The following is a 23,027-nucleotide window of genomic DNA, read 5'->3' on the forward strand; positions in this document are numbered from 1 at the left end:
CACCTCCACGTGACCGGGTTGGCGAGAAACCCCTAAATTTCATATTTATGCTTTTCTTGAGAAACCTTAACATGTAGGGATAAAATAGTTTATCCAAACAAACCCTAAAAGGTTTCTAAAGAAATCTCAAAGAAAAAAAATCAAGTTTTTCTCAAAACCCTAGTTTTCATTCTTTAGGGAAACTCAAGGAAAGGAAGAGAAACTCTTGCAAAACACATACCTTAACCTTCCCTTGGTTTCCCTATGCTTTCCTCCAAAGATTGGCCGCCGGAAACCGCCGCCGGAGCCGTCGTCCGAAAGCCCGTCGCTCCTACCCGTCCGCCTCTCCTCTCTGTCTTCCGCTCGGTTTGGGCAAAAGACCGAATGGGGGAGAATGTGAGGGCTTCGGTTTGCCTAATAGGGAGAAATGAGACATGCCAAAAGACTCTCATGCCCTCACTTAAGTAGATTTTGCTTAAGAAACACCTAGGGGTAGAATTGGCATTTCTAATCTTCCAAAATTTATAATTCTTAAAATACTCATAATTAAATATAGGTTCTATATATGGAAACGATCAGAATTTTACGCTCTATTTTCTAAAATTAATCCCGTCAAAATCCGACAACATTGAAATTTTCACTTAAAACTCGTCGCGGCGCTTTGAAAAGCGTGCGAAGCCTAAAACGACGTTTTCGGGTTTTACAATGTTTATCTTGTTATAGTTCCAGAGTAGCCAATATGAAAACCGAAGTTGATTTCCTGTTAGGAAAATATTGGAGGGCGATGTAATCAGGATATCTTAATGATCATTTTCCTACTTTTTGCATTGCTGACAAGGACATTTGGTATTGTACTTGCTTATGTCTACTAATTAGTCCATTTTTTTATTAAGGTGAGGCATTTTGATGCTATGAATGTCTGTTTCGACTAAATGATGCTTTCAAGACCAAAATTCTGTTAAAAAAGTAAATTGAGATCTGCTTGAACACTGTTTATTTCATTTTAAGTATTTGATCTATTCCTGGTGTAGCTGTTTAAGAATAACATGCAAAAGCCAACTCTTGCTCACAAACCTATTGATTCATTGTCCATCTTTAGTTGTAAATAAATAACATTTGAAAAAATTTGATGATTCTGAACTTGTACTTATTACACTGATTCTTGCTTTTTCTGCAACTTGTAAAATTTTATGCAAATATTAAATGAAATTTGAAGTAATGAATTTCTAAGAACCTTTTATTTTTTCTACTTCCAGAGGGCATTCTTGGTGAAACCCTAAGCAAGTTCAGTATATGGAGTCTTTACATAACTTTTGTTCTAGCAGTTGGCCGTTTTATCAGACTGCAGTGCTCTGATATAAGAATGAGAATACCTTATGAGGATCTCCCATCTTGCGACAGGTAAATTTAATTTTCACAGCCATTATCCACCCCTAAAAAAGGAGTGCTTTAATTGTTTATTCTCATTTTGCACAAGAACTTATTTAGATGTTATTATTTTCCAAATATATTTAGTTTCCCAATTGAAGTTTTTACCGTATATGTCCAATGTTCATTATCTGACAACAACAACAACATCAAGTCTTTATCCCATTATGTGGGTTCGGCAACATGAATCCTTTTGCTCCATTGTATCATGTTAAGCGTCAAATTCTCATTTAAATCTAGTAAGGAAAGGTCAATTCTAATATTTTCTAACCAAGTCTTTTTAGGTCTATTTCTACCTTTCTTAACATAAGTTAAATCTAATACGTTTACTTTTCTAACCGGGTCATTGGAAGGCTGTCATTTTATGTGACCAAATCATCTAAGGTGACTCTCTTTAATCTTAACTTCCACTAGAGCTACTCCAACCTTTTCATGTATATGCTCATTTTGTGTCATGTCTCTAGGAGTAAAGCCACTCATCCACATGAGCATCCTCATCTCTGCAACACTTAATTTAATATCATGCTTCTCTTTTAGCGACCAATAGTCTGCCCCATAAAGCATTGCAGGTCTCACCACCATTTTATTGAATTTTCCCTTAAGTTTGAAGAGGACTTCTCTATCACACAACAAGCCCGATGCATTCCTCCACTTCAACCATTCAACTTGAACTCTACTAATAATATCCCCATCTATTTTAGGATTACTCTGAGCAATAGACCCAAGACATAAAACGTGTGCAAAGCGATCATTCTATAAGTTATCTTTTTTTTTTTTTTTGGAAAAAATACTTATTGTAAATAAAGAGTATCATTCACAGTCATTTGATGCATCATCAATATTCTCATAATCTTTGTATTATGTGTCACAACTCACTATCTAGCCTAAACGACAATCACAGAAACAGAGTACGCAAGCTTAAAACTAAGAAACAATTCCAAGTAAAATATATTATTTCAATATTATTTGTCCACCAATAAGATTATCAGAGTATTTAAATCTAATAACGCCTACTAAGTAATCTACAAGAAAGTAAATAGATTTTAACTATTGCAATAACTTATACAACGAACAAATAGCTATAAAATCAACTAACTAATTTATAACCTTGGTTACATTTTAATGATGAACATGAAGCATGAGTCTAGAAACTCTTTTTTAGATGACGCACGACTAATAATCTAAAAATCATAAAATAATAGGCATGCATTTGCAAGAAATAAATTATATAAACCTACTGAATAAAGTAAGATTGACAATGCTAGGTCATAAATATTTGCTAGGAATAGGCAAAATTAAAAAAAAAAATGTATATTACATCATAATTATTATAGACAATGTTTAAGATTAAGATTTTTAAATACAAAATCATTTAATAGTATTTATTGTATAATATATTGTATAGTTCATAATAATTTAATACAACACAAATCTCATGAAAATCCAATGATTTCTCAAAAGTTTAAATGCTCAATGGACCTATTGGTCTGACTAGTCAATATAAAAAAAAATTCTATCGACAATATATGCATCATACATTTATATATTATGTAAGTTTATATTATATTAAAGATTCCATAATGAAGACTATCTTTATTAGGATCAAATTCAACTACATATAAACATAGTCCATGATTCATGCAAGTAATATATATTTGTGAGCATTCATAACATGATGTACATAAGCTTTTTTGGAATTTGTGAGTAAAATGTCAATGCTAACTATCACATCATATTAATATGATTAAGTGAACCACTGTGAATAAATAAGTAAAATATCAAGAAACACACTCCTAATAAGGAATGATATGTTTATCCTTTAATCAACAAACATATATTAGAAGTAAATTAGCATTTCAATCATTTTACCGATTTTTCTCACTCCAACACATGGTGCTCCATAAACCTTTGGTTTAAAAGAATTTAGATTTTTCATACATTCAAACATTCAATAATAAATATATCCCATTAAAACACATACATGTAATCAATGTTTTTTAAAAATTTCTCTAACTTATATTACATAATTAACCCCAACATACTCACTAATGGTTTTGTATTTTAGCACAGGAAAATTATGAACACTAAGTGCATGCAGTCTTTGATACAAACTAACATCAATCCACTCATAATAATCTTTTAATTATGGTATTTTTAAAAGCTGAATCATCAAAGTAAAATCCATTAAATCTAATATATAAATACACAATTGGATATCCAACATCGATACATTAACTCAGTAGTATATTAGCCTGAATGCATATACATGCATATTTATGAAATTTCATAATTTCTGTAGGCTTCAAATCAAACTCATTAAGGATCAAGCACAAAAAGAAAATTAGATTAGAGTTATCTTGCTTGGTATGAAAGAGGAACAAAAAGAAGTGCCCTAGAAAATTTCGTTCTTAACTCAACCTCAACCACTTTACTCGGCATCACTCATTATCTTGCTTCAGTTTGAACGATCACACTGCAAGTTTCACTCAACCTAATCTTATGCAACTATGCTAGTTCTCACATGCTTTTGTTCGCCCTTGCTTTAGTCACTTGCTATCTTGCTCAAAATTTTTTTTTTCCTTTTAGTCTAGATGGGGACTTATGAGGCAGTGTGTTCCCTTAATATAGAGATGATAAGAATGCGTGGTCCTAGCTTACTTTAGGAAAGCTAAACATGGGTTATTATATTCTCTCCATCTTATTCAAATTTCAAACTAACGACATAATTTTTAAGCAATTAAACTCAAACAAAATCCTAGCATCTAAAGTGCGTATTCAATTCATAAGGTAAAGCATTGCATAGATGATTCTAATGCAATAATCCATTGGGATTGAATCATTAATTAGGGAAACAAAAAAATAAGGTGCAAGATCAATTGTACATCAATTTAACTATTCGTGTATCACATCAAAAGTCCTTTTAAGCCCAAGATGGAGAACCATCACACTTAATAAATATAAGGTGAGACCTACTAGAAGTGAAGTCATGTTTTTAACAATCATTCATCCATTAACCCCATCATAATCACTATTAATCAGTAATTTATCATGAAAAAACTATATGCACTAAGTTTATATGATCTTTTTATACAAGCTAACATTGATCCAATCATAATCATCTTTTGACAATAACAATCTTAAAAAGTTGAAAATTCAAAGTAAAACTCATTAAGTATTTGATAGCAATACGCAATTGTATCCCCAACATATGCATTAACTCAACATTCTATAGTCTATATGTGTGTGTGTATATGGAATTTCATAATTTTTCGTGGTTTCAAACTAAACTCATTAAGGAGCAAGGTAAAAAAGAAAACTAGGAGGAACAAAAAGAAAAGAACGCTAAAAATTTTCCTTCTTGAATTAGTCTCAATTGTGCTACTTCAACACTCTTGCACGGCATCACCTATCATCTTGACTTCGCGATATTGGTTTTGAATTACAGCTCATGCAAATCACAACGATGAATTCTTCTAGAATATATGTGCCATGCACAATAATAAAGTGTATGCATGTGAGAGCTCTTCTTCTGTTCTTCATCAAAATGTCAGTCTGGTTGCAAATCACAATGGAGGCAGCCTAAACATTGCTTTACGTTCTCTCATTCTTTGGTCATTTAGTCAGACCATTTTAAGAAAATAATATATGTGCATCCAAACCTATTTAAATTTTTTTTGCAATATTCTTTTTTCAATAATTTTATTTTTCTTGTTCCTTAGATAATTATTCATCAACTTGACTTTCTAACATACACATTTTTTATTCTCATTTTTATCAAATGCAGCTTACTCTTAGTGACTTTATTATCACCAAACACTTAGATTCATTCAACATAGCAACCAAAAAAAATACAACATAGCAGCCTAATTGTAATTTTATAAAAAAATTCTTTTAAGTTTTACTAATATTCTCATATCATGTGGAAATAAAAACTCTTGGGTTGGAAAATTAGGATTTAAATGGTGTTTACTCTAAACATTGATGGGGAAGGGACATTTGTCATGCCCCTCGCTGACCTTCTTACCAATTGATGTGGGTCGCAATAGATGAATTTAAACAAGTTATCTTACATTCATATTTTGTACAATATTCGTTGCTACATTATTGAAAAACATCAAAGCATCTATTGAAGCCCAAGCAATTCAAAATTTTCATTAACTAATTTATATTTATAGAGTAACCAAAAAATCCCAAACATTCATGAAAAAACATCCTTCATACTTTCAATCAGCACTTATCTTGAGGTCACATCGGGTATCATTGCTTCTTAGGTTGCATTGCCTCTTGAGGTCACTATGCCTCAATATTGATTTTACCCTAAGCCACCATCAATGCATGTCTCCCTAAGTGAGAATTCTGATTTTTTTCTAACTTTTGCCACAATAAAATTCAAATAAGATTTAATTCAATAACTTTCACATCTTTGTGAATTAGCATTTACTTCTATATAGCAAATTGATCCATTTGACGAGTAGAATACAGTGACATGCTTTTTTATGATTGTTGTGAATATTGGTATTTTTAGAGTGCAATTTATTTAAGAAATATTGAAGTTTTATCATAGGGTATTACAGCACCTCCCTTTTTTTTCTTGTTTCACTGTTTTCTATGGATGGCTTTAGCTTCTATAAATATTGACTTTATAGTCATGAAATCCTAGTAGTTTCTTTGGTTAAAATCACTATTTATATTGAAATCCAAGCTTCTGTCAATCCTGACAGGTGAAATGATGAAAGGACCAAAAAGATTTAGATTTGACAAGTTAATTGACTGATTGGACGCCAAGAAAAAATTAGGATTAAAATTAGCACACCTAAAATGTCTGGTGATCATTATGTTCATTCACTCGTGTTAAAATATAACATCCATTAAAATTACTCATCATATGTTCTATCTTCTCAACGCCATCTCCATTATTCTAGCTCTTTTTCATATAATAGTTGATAAAAATGCTTAGCAATCTTTAGGAAATGCCTTCAACCATAATTTCTTTTTTATTATGCAACAATAAACAAAAGCTTAAGCTGCTACGCTTTGATTATTGTATCATATTGCTATATGATTCTCTCCTCTTGTTTTTTCTCAGTACATTCTGACTGTTTACTGTTCTTTAGGCTGATTGCTATCTGTGAGGGCATTTATGCTGCTCGAGCAGAGGGTGAGCTGGAGGTCGAAGAAGTTCTTTATTCGACACTAGTGAAGATATACAGATCTCCTGACATGCTTCTTAAATATACTAATAAACTGAACTAGTTGTTTGGAATTACAGTTTCTGATTTATTTTTTAGTGGTGGATCAAAAGCACTAAAGATGAGATGAACTTTGCCTGCTAAGATAACAAATTACAGTTTTGTGGGGCTTATTTTGCAAAGCTCTCTTCATGCAGAAGTCAAGGTGGCTTATGGTGAACGGACGCAGAGCTACGTTTGGCCGGCACTAAGATCGCGCCACATAGCAGGTACAAAACTGCGAACTCGATCCGGCGAATGGTGGGTATGTCACACGTGCGTTTTTTAAATCCATGGCAACCCGGTATTGCTAGGTATTGCTCGGTATTTTTGTTTATAGGTGTCAATTTTGATTTTTTTTATGGTTATTGTGTTTCTGTGTTTTTAAAAGACTGTTTAGAATAATGCTGATCATTAATTTTTGTTATAATTTATTGGTCATTAAGATGGTATCTTCTAATTTTTATTGTAAGTTCTGTAATTCAAGGAAGAAAATAGTGAAGTTTTGGATGATTATCTTCTCATGGCTTGACCTGAAGTAATTGTGGTCAATTATTGTAGCCCAATTCAATTTTATTTGTGCATGTTTTGGTCCATGTATTAGATGTTTCAAATTATCTTTTCACAAGTCATTTAATTAGAAATCTTTTTCTATTTTTGGACAAATCGAACAAATAGAAAATGCAGTTCAATAAATTTAATAAATTATTGGTAAAATTATGCAATCTCAATCAAATTTTATTTTATTTTTGAGTTCATTGATTTTTTATGGATGTTGACTTCATAAGTGCTCAACTTAATAACAAGTCCATTTAGCGTTCCATTCATCTAATTAATTGAAATCTAATTGCTAAACCATAAACCTCTGTCATTAATGCTCATGAGTCATGATTAAATTTATCATATTATTTTACTGTTTAAAATCTCTATGTAATATTAGCCTTTGTTCGAAAAAGATAAATCCTGATGCGACTGAGACATGTCAGTATATTTTAATACGATAAAATAATTTCGTTTACAAAATGAAGTAAAATATTTATAAATTGATTGTAGAACCAAACAAAATTATTGAGAGAACTAAGCCATATCCAAGATATACAATTCGCGAAAACTACACTTCAACTAAAAAAATTAATTTCCATTTCAAAATATAATAATACAACTAGTCTCCAATTAAATTCTATTTTCTAGCATAAAAAAAAAATTTCTTTCTTATATTTTATTTTATATTTTTTAATCATTTATTTATATTTCTCAATTTTTTTAATTAAAACCTATTAAAATTTTTAATATATATATTGCTCAATAAAAATAATGGGTTTATAAATAACTATTTATTAATTATTAATAATAAAATTCTTCGCTTAAAATTTTAAAAATAATAACCTAATTTTTTTATCTAAAAAAATTATTAGGTGAAAGAGCATTATTTACTCTCGCCTGATTAGTGATTTTTTTGGTGTTCGAACGAAGCAAACCAGCGACACCATTTAGAGTTCGGGTGGAGACGCTCTTAATAAAATAATTTCAACTACAATAAATAAATAAATAAAATCACTTTACATGCAAACATTTTACTTTACATAAAATTTCTACTCAACCAAAAAAACCCACGCAATCAAAACCCTAATGATAACACTATACATACACATCAAAGATCTAGATTTGATCATAGAATTCTTTTCAAATATTTGGAGGCTCTACTTGTGCTTCAGCATTAGTCAAGATCTCATCTTTCTCATGAATAAGATAGTCACAGAGCTCCAACAACTGATCTGCTAATGGAGGAATGCCAGGGTTTCTCCTGTCATTATATTTGTGGGCATTAAAAGCTATCTGCCACACATCATGTCTGAAATCTTCTGTCCTCTTGTACTCCAGGTTCCTCACCTTGTCTCTAATGGTGGAGAGATCCATGGGAGATTTTATCACATCAAAATAGTCAGGAGCTTCCTTCTTGGTTACAGGTTTAAGGAACAGATAGGATATTTCAAGGTTATCCCTCAGCTGGTCCACTATGCTTTCAAGAATATTTGCTAATATAACCTGCAAGATCAGAATCCAGTTCAATGTGTTTCCAAATAGCAGTTAGATGTACCTAGTTTGTTTTAGGGTTTAACCAAAAACATGACCAACTCCTAATATATGGTTAAAACTTAAAACACATATCTTGAATAACTAGGGTTCTTCAAGGCCTTTCACCTAAAGTTTGAACACTAGTATCAGCAAAATGGTGATAAAAATATCAGACATTAAGGTTTCGTTTGGGATGGCTTTCTTACAGCTTCTTAAAACAATTTTTTAATATAAAAGTTAAAAATTTTGTACTAGAAAGCTGTTTATAGAAGCAGTGAGAAAGTTGTCCCAAACAAAGCCTAAATTTACTCTCAAACAAATTGAGTAGATAATATATTGCGACTATCAAAATATAAACAATAAACCCCGATATAAATGAAAAATAAAATAATTAGCTAAAAAAGATTAGAACCTTAAACTTGATCCTAGGAATCAGAAGCTTAATTGTTAGTTCAAAACCAGAACAAGCACAAGTTCAAGTTTATATTTCGATAGTCGCCAATTTCAAATGTAAAACTAAGCTAAAAATCAACCAGCACAACGTATTTTAAGTTCATTACCTCCCCTCCTCTGCGTCGCTTTGTTTGTGGTGCAAATTCTTGAAGACCCGTATCACTTATATTTCTTCTCTTTGCAGCTCGATCCCTTTCAGGAAACCTGCGGTCAGTTCTGTATGGTCTATGATCCATTAAATATTCATCACTAAAATCAGGTCTCTTCTTTTTATTCTTCTTCGCTTTCTTTTTCTTAGCATGTTGGTGTTCCTCCCTTCTAATTGCTGCTTCATAATTTCTCCGTTCCTCAATCATCCTTCTAATCCTCTCTTCTTCAAGTCTCTGCATGTTTCTACCTTTCTCCTCTCTTATTCTTCTGTCATATGCACGATTTACACCAATTTCATCATTCAAAAAAAGATGACTCTCAAGCTTTCTCTGCTTGTCAAAACTTGGTGATAGCTCAGCAATTCTCTTCATCTTCCTAGATTCATGATCTATTGCAATATCAAAATCTTGGGCATGCTTGTTAGTTGTAAATTTTGGTTGTTTTATGACAATTTTCTTTGGAGGTTCTTTATCCATGCCTTGGGGAGGTAGAATTCTAACGGTTGGCTTTGGTGTATCTGGGAGTACATTCTCACCTTTCATCTTGATTGGAATTATTAAATTCTTCCCAGCTTGCTTTGCCTCACGGTTCATGCTTCCAATAACCAGCTTATCAAATGACTGAGATACAGACAAGGTCTTTTCACTTGGCTTGTCAGCAGAACCACATTTGAATTTAAGCGGGGGAACCTTGACTTGTAATTCCATTCCATGCTTTTCCAGATATTCTGTAGTGTCCTCAGCGGCTTCCCTCGACAATGTGGGCATCATTTTCTTGTTTAAAACTTTCAGTTGAGGTCTGTTCGCACCGTCTGGCATGTGAGATTTGACTGACGCATTCTCTATCTCCAAAGGTTCTGCGTCTTCTCCGTACTTCGGACAGTTTTTGTTGGTCCGCATGTGTCCAAGCTGGTTCATGACCACAGTATCAGTTAACATGAAGAGTACTTCCCACTTGAAGAAACATTCTCATTGTATATGGTGTACTACACACCTGGCCACAAGCTCCACATACAAAACTCTCTCTTCTATCAGCATGTTTCTTTTCCTTAAAAACCTGGTTCATATATTACAGGGAAGAAAATGATGTAGATAAGGTATTATTGCATACAATAAATCAGTTGACCAAAAATGGTACGTTTTTCTATTATCGTTGCCACAGAAGTCTCAACATATAAAATTTAAGGGCAAGGAAAGCATTATTGTTGTTACCTTAGTTCCTTCTTTCAATGTTTTGTAGTTTTTTTTTCCTAATCCAACAGCCATTTCATTTTTTACAACTCCCTTTTTAGCCTTTGATTTCCAAGAATTTGTTTCAGCCGGAGAGTTTTCAACCTGCAATAAAAGTAGGCAATTAAATCAACAAAAAGTTTTGCTTGGTTGGAGCCTTAAAAATTTTTCAAATTGAGCTAATCGCCTAATAAGCATCACCATTCTTCACAACAAATATGATAGTAGTACAATTCTTTAATGTTGCTAAATGAAAAGGTGATGAAGAGAGAGAGAGAGAGAGAGAGAGAGAGAGAGAGAGAGAGAGAGAGAGAGAAAGAAGATAGAACTACCTCCCTAGATTCGTGGGTCATGAGTTCTTTTGAGGTATGTGAACCATCAGGATGTGAACTGCTAAGGATTTGCCTGACTGCAGTACCCACTTTCCTGGCAGGGCCAGCAGTCTCGGTAACTAATTGAGGACGGCCAACTTCTATTCCAATAGGTTTCTTCTTTTTCTCAATCTCAGATTCATCATCTGTAAATTAATTTACGAAGAAAAAAAAAATGACCCGAGAACATGGCACTTTAGCAGCAACGAAAAGTTCATGACTCAAATTAATAAAAAGAAAAATGAGAGGCATATCTTGAAACTAAAAGCGCTATAATTTTTTTTTTAAAGCGCTATAATATGTGTGATAAGTTGTTTAGGAACGTAAAATAAATTGTAATATTAGTTTATAAACATCAAATGAAGAAACTATATGTAGTGATTGATTAAAAAGTGATTTAACTTACAAGGACAAAATTATTAACCTAAGGCACACAATAGAATTACAAAATCAATAGAAACAAACAAAAAGAGATCAAAATAGCAAATTCTCAAGCTGGTGATGTCAAGTTCTTAACACATTGATTTATTAAAGAAAGAAAACTAAGAAACCAAACCGAAGGCTATTGAAATTCTTCGTGGAATACATTCAATTCACTAACATAAATAAAAAATGGAAGTCTGAACACAAAGATCCTGAATATAAAGGACATGAACCCTAAATAAGGATGAAGGGCATTCTTATCCTTAAAACATTTCACATAAGTTGGGCTTCGGCCTAATGGTTCATAATCATGCCATAAATCCCAACCATGAGATCATGGGCATGATTCCTATTCCTCACACAAAGATTCTAAATGCAAATCAATAATGAAAGTCTGAACACAAAAATCCTGAATATAAAAGATATGACCCCTAATTAAAGATGAAGGCATTCTTATCCTTAAAACATTTCACATAAGCTGGGCTTCGACAAAATGATTCATAATCATACTGTAACTCCCAACCATGAGATCATGGAACAATATTAGACATGCATTTCATTTGGCTCTTATATTAAAAGTTTGTCCCACTCAAAACACTTCTTTAAATCTTATTTCCTTTATCAAATAAATGTGATATGTTTTTATCCTTTTGTAAAAAAAAAAAAAATCTTAAATTTTAAAATTAATTAAAATTTTAAAAAAATAAATGAAAATTTGACCATAAATGATAATGAATTTAAAAATACATAAAAACAATGGGAAACAGAGTTTATTTAAACTGAATTAATTGAATGGTTAGATCTTATTAATCGTTTTGTACTATATACTGATGTCAAAAACACAATAACAAAATTTAAGAATTACCTTAACAACAAGCTTCATTCCATCCAAATTAGGATATCTTTTAAACAAAACAAAAATGCATACACTGAAGGCTAAGTTTCAACTAACCAAAGAAGTTTTTCGCTCCTCAAATATGGAATATCCTCCAACTAATTGATAGGTATTCTTTTCTTGATTTTGACCATCCTTCAATTAGCTAAAGGGTATTCATCACGATTTTCTTTTAAATCTTGTATTATCCTTCAACCAACAAAATTGTATTCATGGAAGTCAATTCTTCAACTAAATAGCATTCATCTTTGAATCTAGACTATCATTCAACAAACTGAGCGATATTAAATAATGGAACCAAGCTATCTTTCAACTAACTAAATTGTATTCCTCTCCAATTCATTTTAAATCTCGTATATATCTCAACGAAGGGTATTCACTAAACACTATGCTTGGACTAACCAAATACTGTTCCCACCGCAAATCTCGAAAAACTATCAATTAAGGATATTCTCTTGCCAAATCTGGTTATCCTTCAATTAAGTGAAATGTATTGCTCTTGAGCTCCTTTTAAATCCATTGAGCAATCTTTCAACTAACCTAAAGGTATTTAACAAAAGCTATCCTTCAACTAATTAAAGAGAGCTTCATAGTCGAACATGAACTATCCTTAAACTATTTGAAGGGTATTCTCTTCTCAAAAATGATTATCTTCCAACTAACTAAAAGGTATTCCTCTTGAGTTCCTCTTAAATTGAGAGCTGTCCTTCAACAGAAAAATATCCACGAAATGTTATCTTTCAACTAAACAAAGAGTATGGCCTTCTCAAAAAGAGTATACCCTCCTTGAATCTAGATACTTTAACTAAGTGAAGGGTATTCCTCTCAAAATCCTTTTAAATCTAGAGATATTCTTCAACTAATCGAAAATTATTCACCAAAAATTATCTTTAAGCTAATCAAAGAGTATTCCCTCTTCAAATCTAGATTCTCTAATCAAGTAAAGGGTATTAACTCTATAAATCTAACGATATTTTAATTATTTAAAGAGTATTCCTTTCAAGTTTCTTTTAAAGCATAGGACTCGTTCAATTGATTGAAGAATATTCATCAAAGGCTGATACTTCAACAAACCGGAGATTATTCGCCAAAATTTAATATTTAAACTAATGAACTAGTAGATTCCCTCCACAAATCTAGATTATTATTTAATTAATTAAAAGGCATTAACTCCTTAAATCTAGCTATATTTCAAATACTTGAAGAGTATTCCTTTCAAGTTCCTTCTAAATTATTGGGTCTCCTTCAATTAATTGAAGAATATTTATCAAAGGTTGTCCCTCAAGAAATCAAAAAGTTCTCCGTTGAATAAAAATTATCTTGGTATTGACTCCTCAAGTCTGCCTATGCTTCAGCTAACTAAAGGATTTTTCTCACAACTTTCTTATAAATTTTGAGTTGTCCAACAACTAAAAGAATGGTATTCAATAGCACTTATTCTTAAACTAAGTATTACTCCATCCTCAAATTTGAATTATCCATCAACTAATCAAAAGGTTATTTTCTCTTCTAATCTTACTATCCTTCAACTACATATTGTACATTCGTCTCAAGTTCCTGTTAAATCTTGGGCTATCCATCAACTAATCGATGTTATTCATCAAAGGATGTCTTTCAACTACTTAAAAAATATTCCCTCTTCAAATCTAGACAATTCTTGTAGCACTAATAATCATTCAACTAATTACATGGTATGGGTACATTGTACAAACTACATAGCTTTCAAGAAACGCTAGTTAGTAGTTATAGGTCACCCTGAGCTATAAAACATTTGCAACACAAAGGCATGAAATGGAAGAACACGCTCAGATGAATAAATAAGCCATGTCATATAATATCCAATACTAAATGATTCTCAAGTACCCTACTGAACAGAAAAAGGATATCAAAATAAAGTGAAACTTATCATCTATTCTCTACCTTTACAGGAATTAAAGCAGTATTTTAGTAATAGACAATACTTGCATCCATTCAACACTAGTCCACTTCAACTAAAGGAAGATTTCTGTTATGATCATAAGCAGTATAAATGTAGTTCAAAGAATCTCTTTAAGAGAATCGGGAGAAAAGACCGGTGCAAATAACCAAAAGCTTAAGAATATATCTCTTTCCTTTTTTTTAGTCAGCCAGACCTTCGTAAATCCTCTAAAAGCTGCATCAGATGCTTATTGCAAATTTCCTACTGGAAAAAAATGCACCAATATTTATAGCATTATAAGTACTCAAAAGAATCAAAAAGACTGATGTATTTTGTACGATCAGTTCAGAAGTCATGACAATAATAATATACACTGTTCAAAGATTTTTGTGCAATTCATAATATTTCAAACTAATCAAATGCATGTACAAAACAAGTTTGAAATCTTATGTTTAATGCAAATAGATCAATAATAAATACCTGAAAAAAGGTATCAATTTCACATTATGGTGCCTATGATAACATACTTTTTTATCTTTTTGTATTATTTGAGGATAACACGCAGGACAAGAAATGAAGTTCTTGACCATGGATTTCCAATGATCATGGTCGTTAGCAATAACAAGATCTCAACCACACAAATAATTTCAGAAGTTACACAAAATAACTTAATTCCTTACCATCAAGCAATCTGCGGATAAAAGCTGCTTCTGCTTTAGCATCTTCAATTTCTTCTTCTGTTTGAGAAAATGAATGGCACCTTCTCATTTTGAGTCCTTTAGCAACATCTGCCTTTTCAACCATTGCATCACCGTTTCCCACCTCCTCTTCAAACTCTTCCGCATCTAGTAAATTTTCAAGGTCCCCAGCAAAAGAATCCAAATCACTGTTTGCTTCAGAATCACTCTCATTTTCATCATCATTAGTGGCAGAGAGACTTTGAACTTGTCGATCCCATATTTCCTGGCATTTTTCTCGTGTCTGCTGCTGAAGTTGAAGAAATGACATTCTTTGTCCGCGTGCAAACTTGCTTAAGGTCATGGCTTCCACTTTAACTCCTGTGGCTGCTTGCTCACTTGACAGCTTGCGTACCAAAGCAATCCGATGCCACCTGGTTAGTTTATCTATTTGCTCTTCAGGAACTTTGAACTTTAAGAGCACCTAAGATAGCAATGATGGAAAACTTGAAGTTTTGCATAATTTGTTCTTTAGATAGCTAAAAAGATTTTACGCCATAATTCATTTTTTTATCACTAGAAAGATATTACAACTACATTAGTACAAATAAAAGATGAGATAATCAACCTGCCTTGGTGCACATGGTAATTAATAAAAATAGCAGATCCTAACTACAAATTAATGATAATGGATAGAGATGACTTCGATTATTAACTACCAAAATTAGTTTTGTTCAAAAACAAACCTTGAATAATCTCAAATAATGTATGTAGTTAAGTGTTCTTTCTATAGTAAAAAATGTTTGCCATTCATTTATCACATAATGTTTTAGATGGAATGGTGACTATGTGATGATTGTGGATAGCCTTTTGGTGATATTAATGGCACAAAATGGCTATGAATCTTAAGTTTCATAATCAGATAAATGTTCAGGAGTTTATGTAGTGATTAAAGGTCTAGATAGATATATTAATAGAAGTTTCAAGACTAATCTAGTTTGGGCAAGGTTGGACAGATTTGGAAGATCACTTTAGATAGTGACTTTTATATGAGATAAATGGCTATAAAAGACGGTATAATGTTAGCTTAGTGATGCAGAACTATGTAAGTATGCAGTGATATTGTTTAGAAGTTGCGCAACTTTGATTAGAACAACAATGAAGAAACCATTAGCATTTTAAAACAACGAATAAACGAGAAAGGGGTCACACACGCTTAAGCTAAATTACATAACTAGAGATTTGAAAATTTCAAAATAACTCAGTAAATAACGTTATGCCAGAATAGTGGCTTCAATAAGAATCCCTAATCTAACAACGAGAATCAGTAACAAAGAAGTATGCTCAAAACCCTACGTTTACAAAGCTTTAGCAGAAGTCGATGGAGCTTCGTGACTGCAATCACTTACAACGGAGAGTAAGCTTAAGAAAGATACGAAGAAAAGGAGTAGGAAAGACCTTCGTCAAAGATCGGCGGTGATCCTTCACTCGATGCCTTCAAGTTGTTCCTCAACTGCTTCCACCAAAGTGTCCAGAATGCGCTCGATGTAATCTTCAACGGTAAAATCGATCCTTGGATTAACGTCAAAGAAAGTTGACCGGAGAATATCCACGAAGTCGTCCTCGTCGTAGGTTTAACCATATTCAATTTCCGGATCCGCCATTCATAGGTGCTAGGAGACCATTCTTTCAAGGAATGCTTCCTTCTTCACTATTGTGGAGAGAAAGAAGTTTCTCATCCACGTAAAATAGAGGAGCGGAGAACGTGTTCCCTTTCAAAATCTGAAATAAAATTTCAGATTTTGAGAATCAAAGGAAGAGAACTTTAAGAGGGGGAATCCAACCCCTAAATTCTCGTAGAGAGTTAAATGGAGAGAGAGAGGGAGTTGAGAGAGAGAGAGGCAGAGGGTGGGAAGAGGGGGCCGGCGGCACTAAGGGGATGGGATGGGATCTATTTCCAAATTCTTGAATTAGGATTTGGAAAGTAATTATGGGATGGGGGTCTTGAATTTTCAGCCAAGGAGAGAATTAGGGGTTTTGAAATTATTTCCTAAGTGGGGAGTTTTGATTAGGAAATAATTTAAAAGGGGTTTAATGAGAGGGGGGGGGGAATTAATGTGGCTATTAATGCTTAATTAATTGAAAAGGTTTCCTAAAATAAGATTTATAATTTAAGTAACTATTTGAAATTCAAATTAATTTGAATTATTCAAATAAAAGTTACCAAATTTATGAAATCTAAATTAGGAAGGAATTGATGCCAAGTGGGGAAGGATTGATGGACCAAAGGAGGGCTGGCGGTGGGATGGAGGAGGCTCGGGTAGGGTGGCCGGCGGCTTGTGGAAAGGGGAAAATTTGTGGAGCTTAGTGAGGAGAGGATGATGTCTAGAAGATGGAGGTGGTTTGGAGGTACAGTTGCCCGATAATGGAGGTGGAAGGGGAAAAACAAAAGGTAAAGTGGAAAACCACAAACCCGGCCGTCTCCAAGGTTGGTGGGTGATCCGCTCTCCCTCTCTAAGGGATTTCTCCAAAGTTCTATCCAAGAACTCTCAAACGCTCTCAAAACAAAAGTGTAAGAAAATCTCATAATAATCATTCATCCCTTGAAAACTAAAACAACAGGCTATAAATAGCCTAGTACATGAGTCTCAAGAAATAAAAGACTAAAATGACCTCGAGGCTTACATACGACACCCCTTTACTTAGAAGGGTACAACGGGAAATAAAAGGACATAAAACAAAATACAACGACATGAAAATAAAAACAATACATGACATAAATCATAAATACAATGACTCGATCGTGGCCGTAGATCGGCGGCCACGCCTCTGATAAACTTTCCACGATCTGATGTCCCCATCACTTAGGATGTGAACTTGTGATCTGAAGTTGATGGCAGAGTTTAGTGGAGTTTAAAAGTATCTGAAGTGTAGGAAATAATACTAGGTCCAAGTATTCCCTATTTGGGTTGATGGCTTTAGAAGGGTTTTATGAATTTGGTTGTTGGTTTATTGGTCTTAGGAGATGCTTATGAAGTGGAAGAAAAGTTGTGATAGTTTAGAGTAGGTGCTTCAAAGGATTTGTAAGTAACATAAAGAAATAAAGATAACTACATAATCTCACCAAAGAAAAGACACGCACTTGAAGCCACTAAGCACCAAACAAATGAAGAAAACTTCTCCACAAATTACTTAATCAAAAACTAAAAATTACAATACATATCTTCCCATATTTATAGACATTACAAGAATAACTTTAGAAGAAAAATAAAGAAAAAAGGGGAGGGAAAGAGGGGGTTTTTGGGCATTAAAGAGAAGTTCCAACTACCCCTTATTTTAATATCTCATCCCTATCTAATATTTCAAGGTTGACCACAAAAACTTCTAGCAACAACAACAACAATAATATCAAGCTTTTATCCCATTTAAGTGGTGTCAGCTACATGAATCTTTTTTCTCCATTATGTCTTGTTAAGAGTCAAATTCTCATTTAAATCTAATAAAGAAAGGACATTTCTAATATTTCCTAACCAAGTCTTTTTAGGTCTACCTCTACCTTTCTTAACATAAGTCAAATCCAATACATACACTTTCCTAACCGGGTCATCGGAAGGCCACTGTTTTATGTAGCCAAACCATTTAAGGTGACTCTCTCAAATCTTATCTTCCACTAGAGCTACTCCAACCTTTTCACGTATATGCTCATTTTGTATCATATCTCTAAGAGTAAGGCCACTCATCCATCTGAGCATCCTCATCTCTGCAACACTTAACTTAATATTATGCTCCTTTTAAATGGCCGGCATTCTGAACTATTTTACTAATACGCTTTTAAAAACAAAAATTTTTATTTTTATTTAGAGTGCGAAGGTCACTAAAGTCCAGCGCATTCTCAAAATCTTTGTTGAATATCATCTTCTAATAAAATCACTTTTTGATATTCATCCTTAATACATTTCACTTGAACTAAATCCTTACTACTCATATCTCTTTATTTGGCTAACCCATGCATATATCTTTGGTCCTCCTTAGTATCTAATCTATTATATAAATCATTAAAAGCTAAAATATTTACATCGCACATTATTTTCTTAGACTCCTTACGGGCCTCTTTATATCTTTCTCAATTATCAGAAATTTTTACATATAAACCAACTTCTATAACAAATCTTCTTATTTTATAACTTTTCTTGCACATTTTGATTCCACCGCCATATAATTTCTAGAAGAAAAATAAAATATAAATTGCATTTAAAATAATTAAAACTATGAGCTCTTTATTCTGCTCTTGTAATTGGGCATTTACTTTGATATATTCCTTGAGGTTTAATCTTAGCTCCTTTAATCGGGCTTTTAGATTGATTATCTTCATTCATATGATGTGCTACATCACTGCATGTGTGAAGATACCGAACAAATGGATAGCTGAATGTACATGGGAGGATCAAGCTTTGAGAATAAAGAAGATTATTATATTATTGATTAAATGTGTCGTGCTTATATATGGGCATGGCATATGAGAGAATAGAAATATGAAACAAATAAAAGAGAACGATATTCTTAATGATGATAAAAAAAGTAAAAAAACAAATTCTTAATGATGATATAAAATCAAATATCTCTCATAAAATCACCTTCTAACACATTAGCATTCAAATTTGTTAGCTCCATGTTGTTATACAAACATGAAAAAGATAGATAATTCAGAACTTTGGAAAAGATATCCATCACTTATTCTAAATTAGAAATATAAGAATAATTTTCTTGCAACGCATATCATCTCGTAGTGATGACAATTAAATTCATTATGTTTAGTTCTTCCATGTAAATATAATACTTGGCAATGTCGCAATATTGTGTCACAGGTTGGGTGATAGGAAAATCGAACTCTCCTAAAATTGTTTTCACCCACATTATTTGACAAGTAAAATGAGTCATATCTTTATATTCAAATTCAACGTTGATCTGGCCATTATTGTCCGTGTCTTGCTTTTTTTAAATGAAATTACCTCTAACAAATATACAATAGCTTAAGGTTGACTTCATATATTTAACTGAACACACATGATCAACATCTGAGAAAGTTGCAATATTCAGGTGCTCATAAGATATAATAGATAGCACCATATCAGGTGTACTTTTTGAGATATCCAAGAATTCCTAGAACAACCTCTCAATGCTTACTTATAATAGATTGTATGTTGACTCACCTCTCCAACTACGAATGAAAAGTTTGTCCTAATTAACATTCGATATTGAGATAGATGATCAATTAATCATTGTTCATCCTTACAACCAAGAAGACCCATTCCTTTAAGAAGATCAATAGCATATTTCTTTTGAGATTACAATACTCGATTTTTAATATAAGTGAATTCAATTTTAAAAAAGTACTTGAATCGGCTTAGATTTTTTTTGTGACGAAGTAATTTTGTAATGATGCTTTTGATGTAAAACAAAGTGGCAAACAAGAATACACAACAACAACAACAACAACAACATCAAGCCTATATCCCACTACGTGGGGTCGGCAAACAAGAATAGCGTTATGGAAATTAATTAAAGTATGAACTTTGCTTGGCTAAATTTAAACTAATGCTTCTTCAAGTTAGACTCTAAAACAATCGGTGAGAAAACTAAGTAATAGCAATCAATTACAATGGAGATTCTTAGGAAACTTACATAACAACAACCACAAATAAATAAAGCTTATGGAAAAATTAACAAGAGTCCACAGTTTAACATTTAGATCGTTCACCTAGAGGTCCCTCACTCACACTCAAGACAATAGTTCTTTAGAGGAAGAATGTTGCAAGCAAACTTAGAGATGTCACTAGAAGACACGCGATGCCGACGGTGCTAGTTGTCGGGGAAGGAGCCGGGGTCAGAGGAATAGGTGGTTGTCCGGTGATCTTCCACTCTCCAGTAGGCCTTTGCTCGTCGATGACGTCCGCTAAATGGAAGAGAATATGAACGACGTATTCCTCGACAGTGCCTTCGGATCTAAATCCGGGTCGAAGAAAGGTGATTGGAAGACGTTGATCTCCCCTTGAGAATTGTACACAAATTCGTGATCAATTTCTGGATCCGCCATACATGATCATGGAAGGACTTGGGATGTTGTGGTTTGGAGGATTTGGCCAGCGGTGAGTGGGCGTGGAGGAGGGGAAGGTGGGCAGCGGCTTGGGTTAAGTGGAGGAAAAGATATGGAAAGTGCTGGGTTGGATTAGGTTGTGAATTAGGTGAGGAGAATCTTCAAAATCTAAAATTAATTCAGATTTTTCAAAGATTTATCAAAATGAGAGGGCGGGAATAATTTTGAAATTCAAAATTAATCCAATAAGGGAGGGGGATTTCAAATTTGAATTTTGAAATTAAAGGAGATTGGGAGGGAATTAGGCCAATAGATTTAATTAATTGGATCCTTAATTGGAGTCCAATTAATGTGATTGCAGAGAGGAGGGGTGGCCGGCCCTATGGAGAGGAATTTGGGGGATTTAATTACTTGGAATTGTGGGCCCAAGCAATTAATTAAATCAAAGGAGAAATCTGAAATTAATTTCAGATTTGAGGGATTAAAGGAGTTACCTAATTAGGGGAGGAAAATTGGGAGAGAAATTAATTCAAATCTATTTCAATTTAAAAATCCCTCCAAGTTTTGTCCTCCTAAATTACGAAAGCATACAAAGCAATTGATGGAGGCTATGGGTGGATGAGGGAGGATGGTCGGCAGTATGCGCAGGGGGTAGGAGGCGTGGTGATGGCGCCAAGGTGGGGAACGGGCGAAGGAGGTGGAGAGCCCAAAGGCCGGCGGGTTTATGGTGGTGGTCGGGTAGGGGAGATTGAGAAGAGACTCACTACCCATAGGGGTAAACTTGGAAAATAGAAATGCAAAATAAATAAAACACAAAATATATCAAAAGTAAAGACTCTGGATCGTAGTCGTCGGCCTACGGCTCAGTCAACGGTACACATGCTGAAATCTCCGACTGATGTCCTCATCAGCTTCACCTCAAAGATGTCATTATAATAATTGCTTCAACTAAGAAGTCATTATCATGTTTTTAACATAAATAGCTAGTATGACGAAGCCTGAAAGCATAGGTTTGACAAAGATAGAATGATATGCAGTACTAGTACAAAAAACAATCCCACCCAAGACTATACAAAGTTTTTCAAACTAACCGTGTGGATAATATTTCAGTTCATACAAAGCCTTTTTAAGCAAGCAGCATATGTGATTCTGCCTCGGAGTAACATATCCTGAAGGTTAATCAATATAAACTGCCTCTTACACGTCACAAATGAAAGAACTATGATAGTGTTATATCATGTATATATATATATATATATATATATATATAGCAATCCCATTAGCACAGACTAAATTTGCTTACAATCATTCCATCAACCAAACCACAAAAAGAAGTTCATTTGAGGTTGTGTATAGTCAGCACCCCATTACGCCTTTAGACTTGTCTCTCATAGCTAGCCTATCATAATATAGCATTGATGGGAAAAAATAGATTAAGGAGATTTAAAAAATTATATCAGCGAGCTATGAAATTATAACAAAAAAATCTCAATATCAAAAACAACCCAACAAATCTTGTATTTCAACTTCCTTTAAAGGAAATTGGGTTTGGTTTCACTTACGTAAATAGCTTTTTCCTCCTAGACCTTTAGATAAAATTAAATCAAAAGCTGATGGACATTTTAAAATAGTCAAGCGTATAGGGGATAATGCTTATAAGATTAAGTTACCTAGGATTATTTTAAACTAATCAAGGATGAATCTTCTCCAACCTGGGAAGCATGGTAAGAATTTATTTAAATAATTTTTAAAACCCCTTATGAAGCAGGACTAAAATATTTTAAATGTATGTAATACGAAATTGCACGATTTCTTGAATTAAGCAAGTAAGATTAAAACTGTTAGCAATTAAAACGATAAAATAAAATAAGAGAGGGGTGCCTATGTTTAGGCTAAGCCGCTTGCCAAACACTTGGAAAATCAAAACAAGTTAGAAAGTTAACCATCCTGCTAAGTAAATAGTTTCAACAAAATCCCTAATCTAATAATAAGATTAGAAGCATTGAAAATACACTCAATCCTACATTACTAGGTTTTGGGCAATGGCAAAACAAAATCCTACATTTACTAAGCTTAGGCAAAGGTGGAGCACGCCTCCTTGTGCAT

At 33.2% G+C, this 23,027-nt stretch overlaps 2 protein-coding genes across 13 annotated transcripts in view; one reads left to right on the forward strand and one right to left on the reverse strand.

Annotated features, from left to right (window-relative positions):
• Window positions 1-7,211, forward strand: part of LOC110113401 (piezo-type mechanosensitive ion channel homolog) — a 157,927-nt gene extending 150,716 nt beyond the window's left edge. For all 12 annotated transcript variants that reach the window (XM_028692047.1, XM_020845968.2, XM_028692043.1 and 9 more), the window contains 2 exons: window positions 1,236-1,380; window positions 6,522-7,211. In XM_028692047.1, the coding sequence (XP_028547880.1) occupies window positions 1,236-1,380; window positions 6,522-6,660 (284 nt within the window). In that variant the 3' untranslated portion in view covers window positions 6,661-7,211. The remainder of the gene's footprint in view (window positions 1-1,235; window positions 1,381-6,521) is intronic.
• Window positions 7,212-8,148: 937 nt separating this feature from the next.
• The window catches only part of LOC110113399 (transcription initiation factor TFIID subunit 1), a gene marked incomplete in the record, with an annotated part of 89,183 nt that continues 74,304 nt past the window's right edge, over window positions 8,149-23,027 (reverse strand). Inside the window, 6 exon segments of the mRNA XM_028692064.1 lie at window positions 8,149-8,681; window positions 9,272-10,222; window positions 10,308-10,370; window positions 10,526-10,648; window positions 10,876-11,060; window positions 14,831-15,311. Of these exon segments, the coding sequence (XP_028547897.1) occupies window positions 8,319-8,681; window positions 9,272-10,222; window positions 10,308-10,370; window positions 10,526-10,648; window positions 10,876-11,060; window positions 14,831-15,311 (2,166 nt within the window).

Source organism: Dendrobium catenatum, unplaced genomic scaffold (genome assembly GCF_001605985.2).
Source record: "Dendrobium catenatum unplaced genomic scaffold, ASM160598v2 fragScaff_scaffold_156, whole genome shotgun sequence".
Classification (NCBI taxonomy): domain Eukaryota; kingdom Viridiplantae; phylum Streptophyta; class Magnoliopsida; order Asparagales; family Orchidaceae; genus Dendrobium; species Dendrobium catenatum.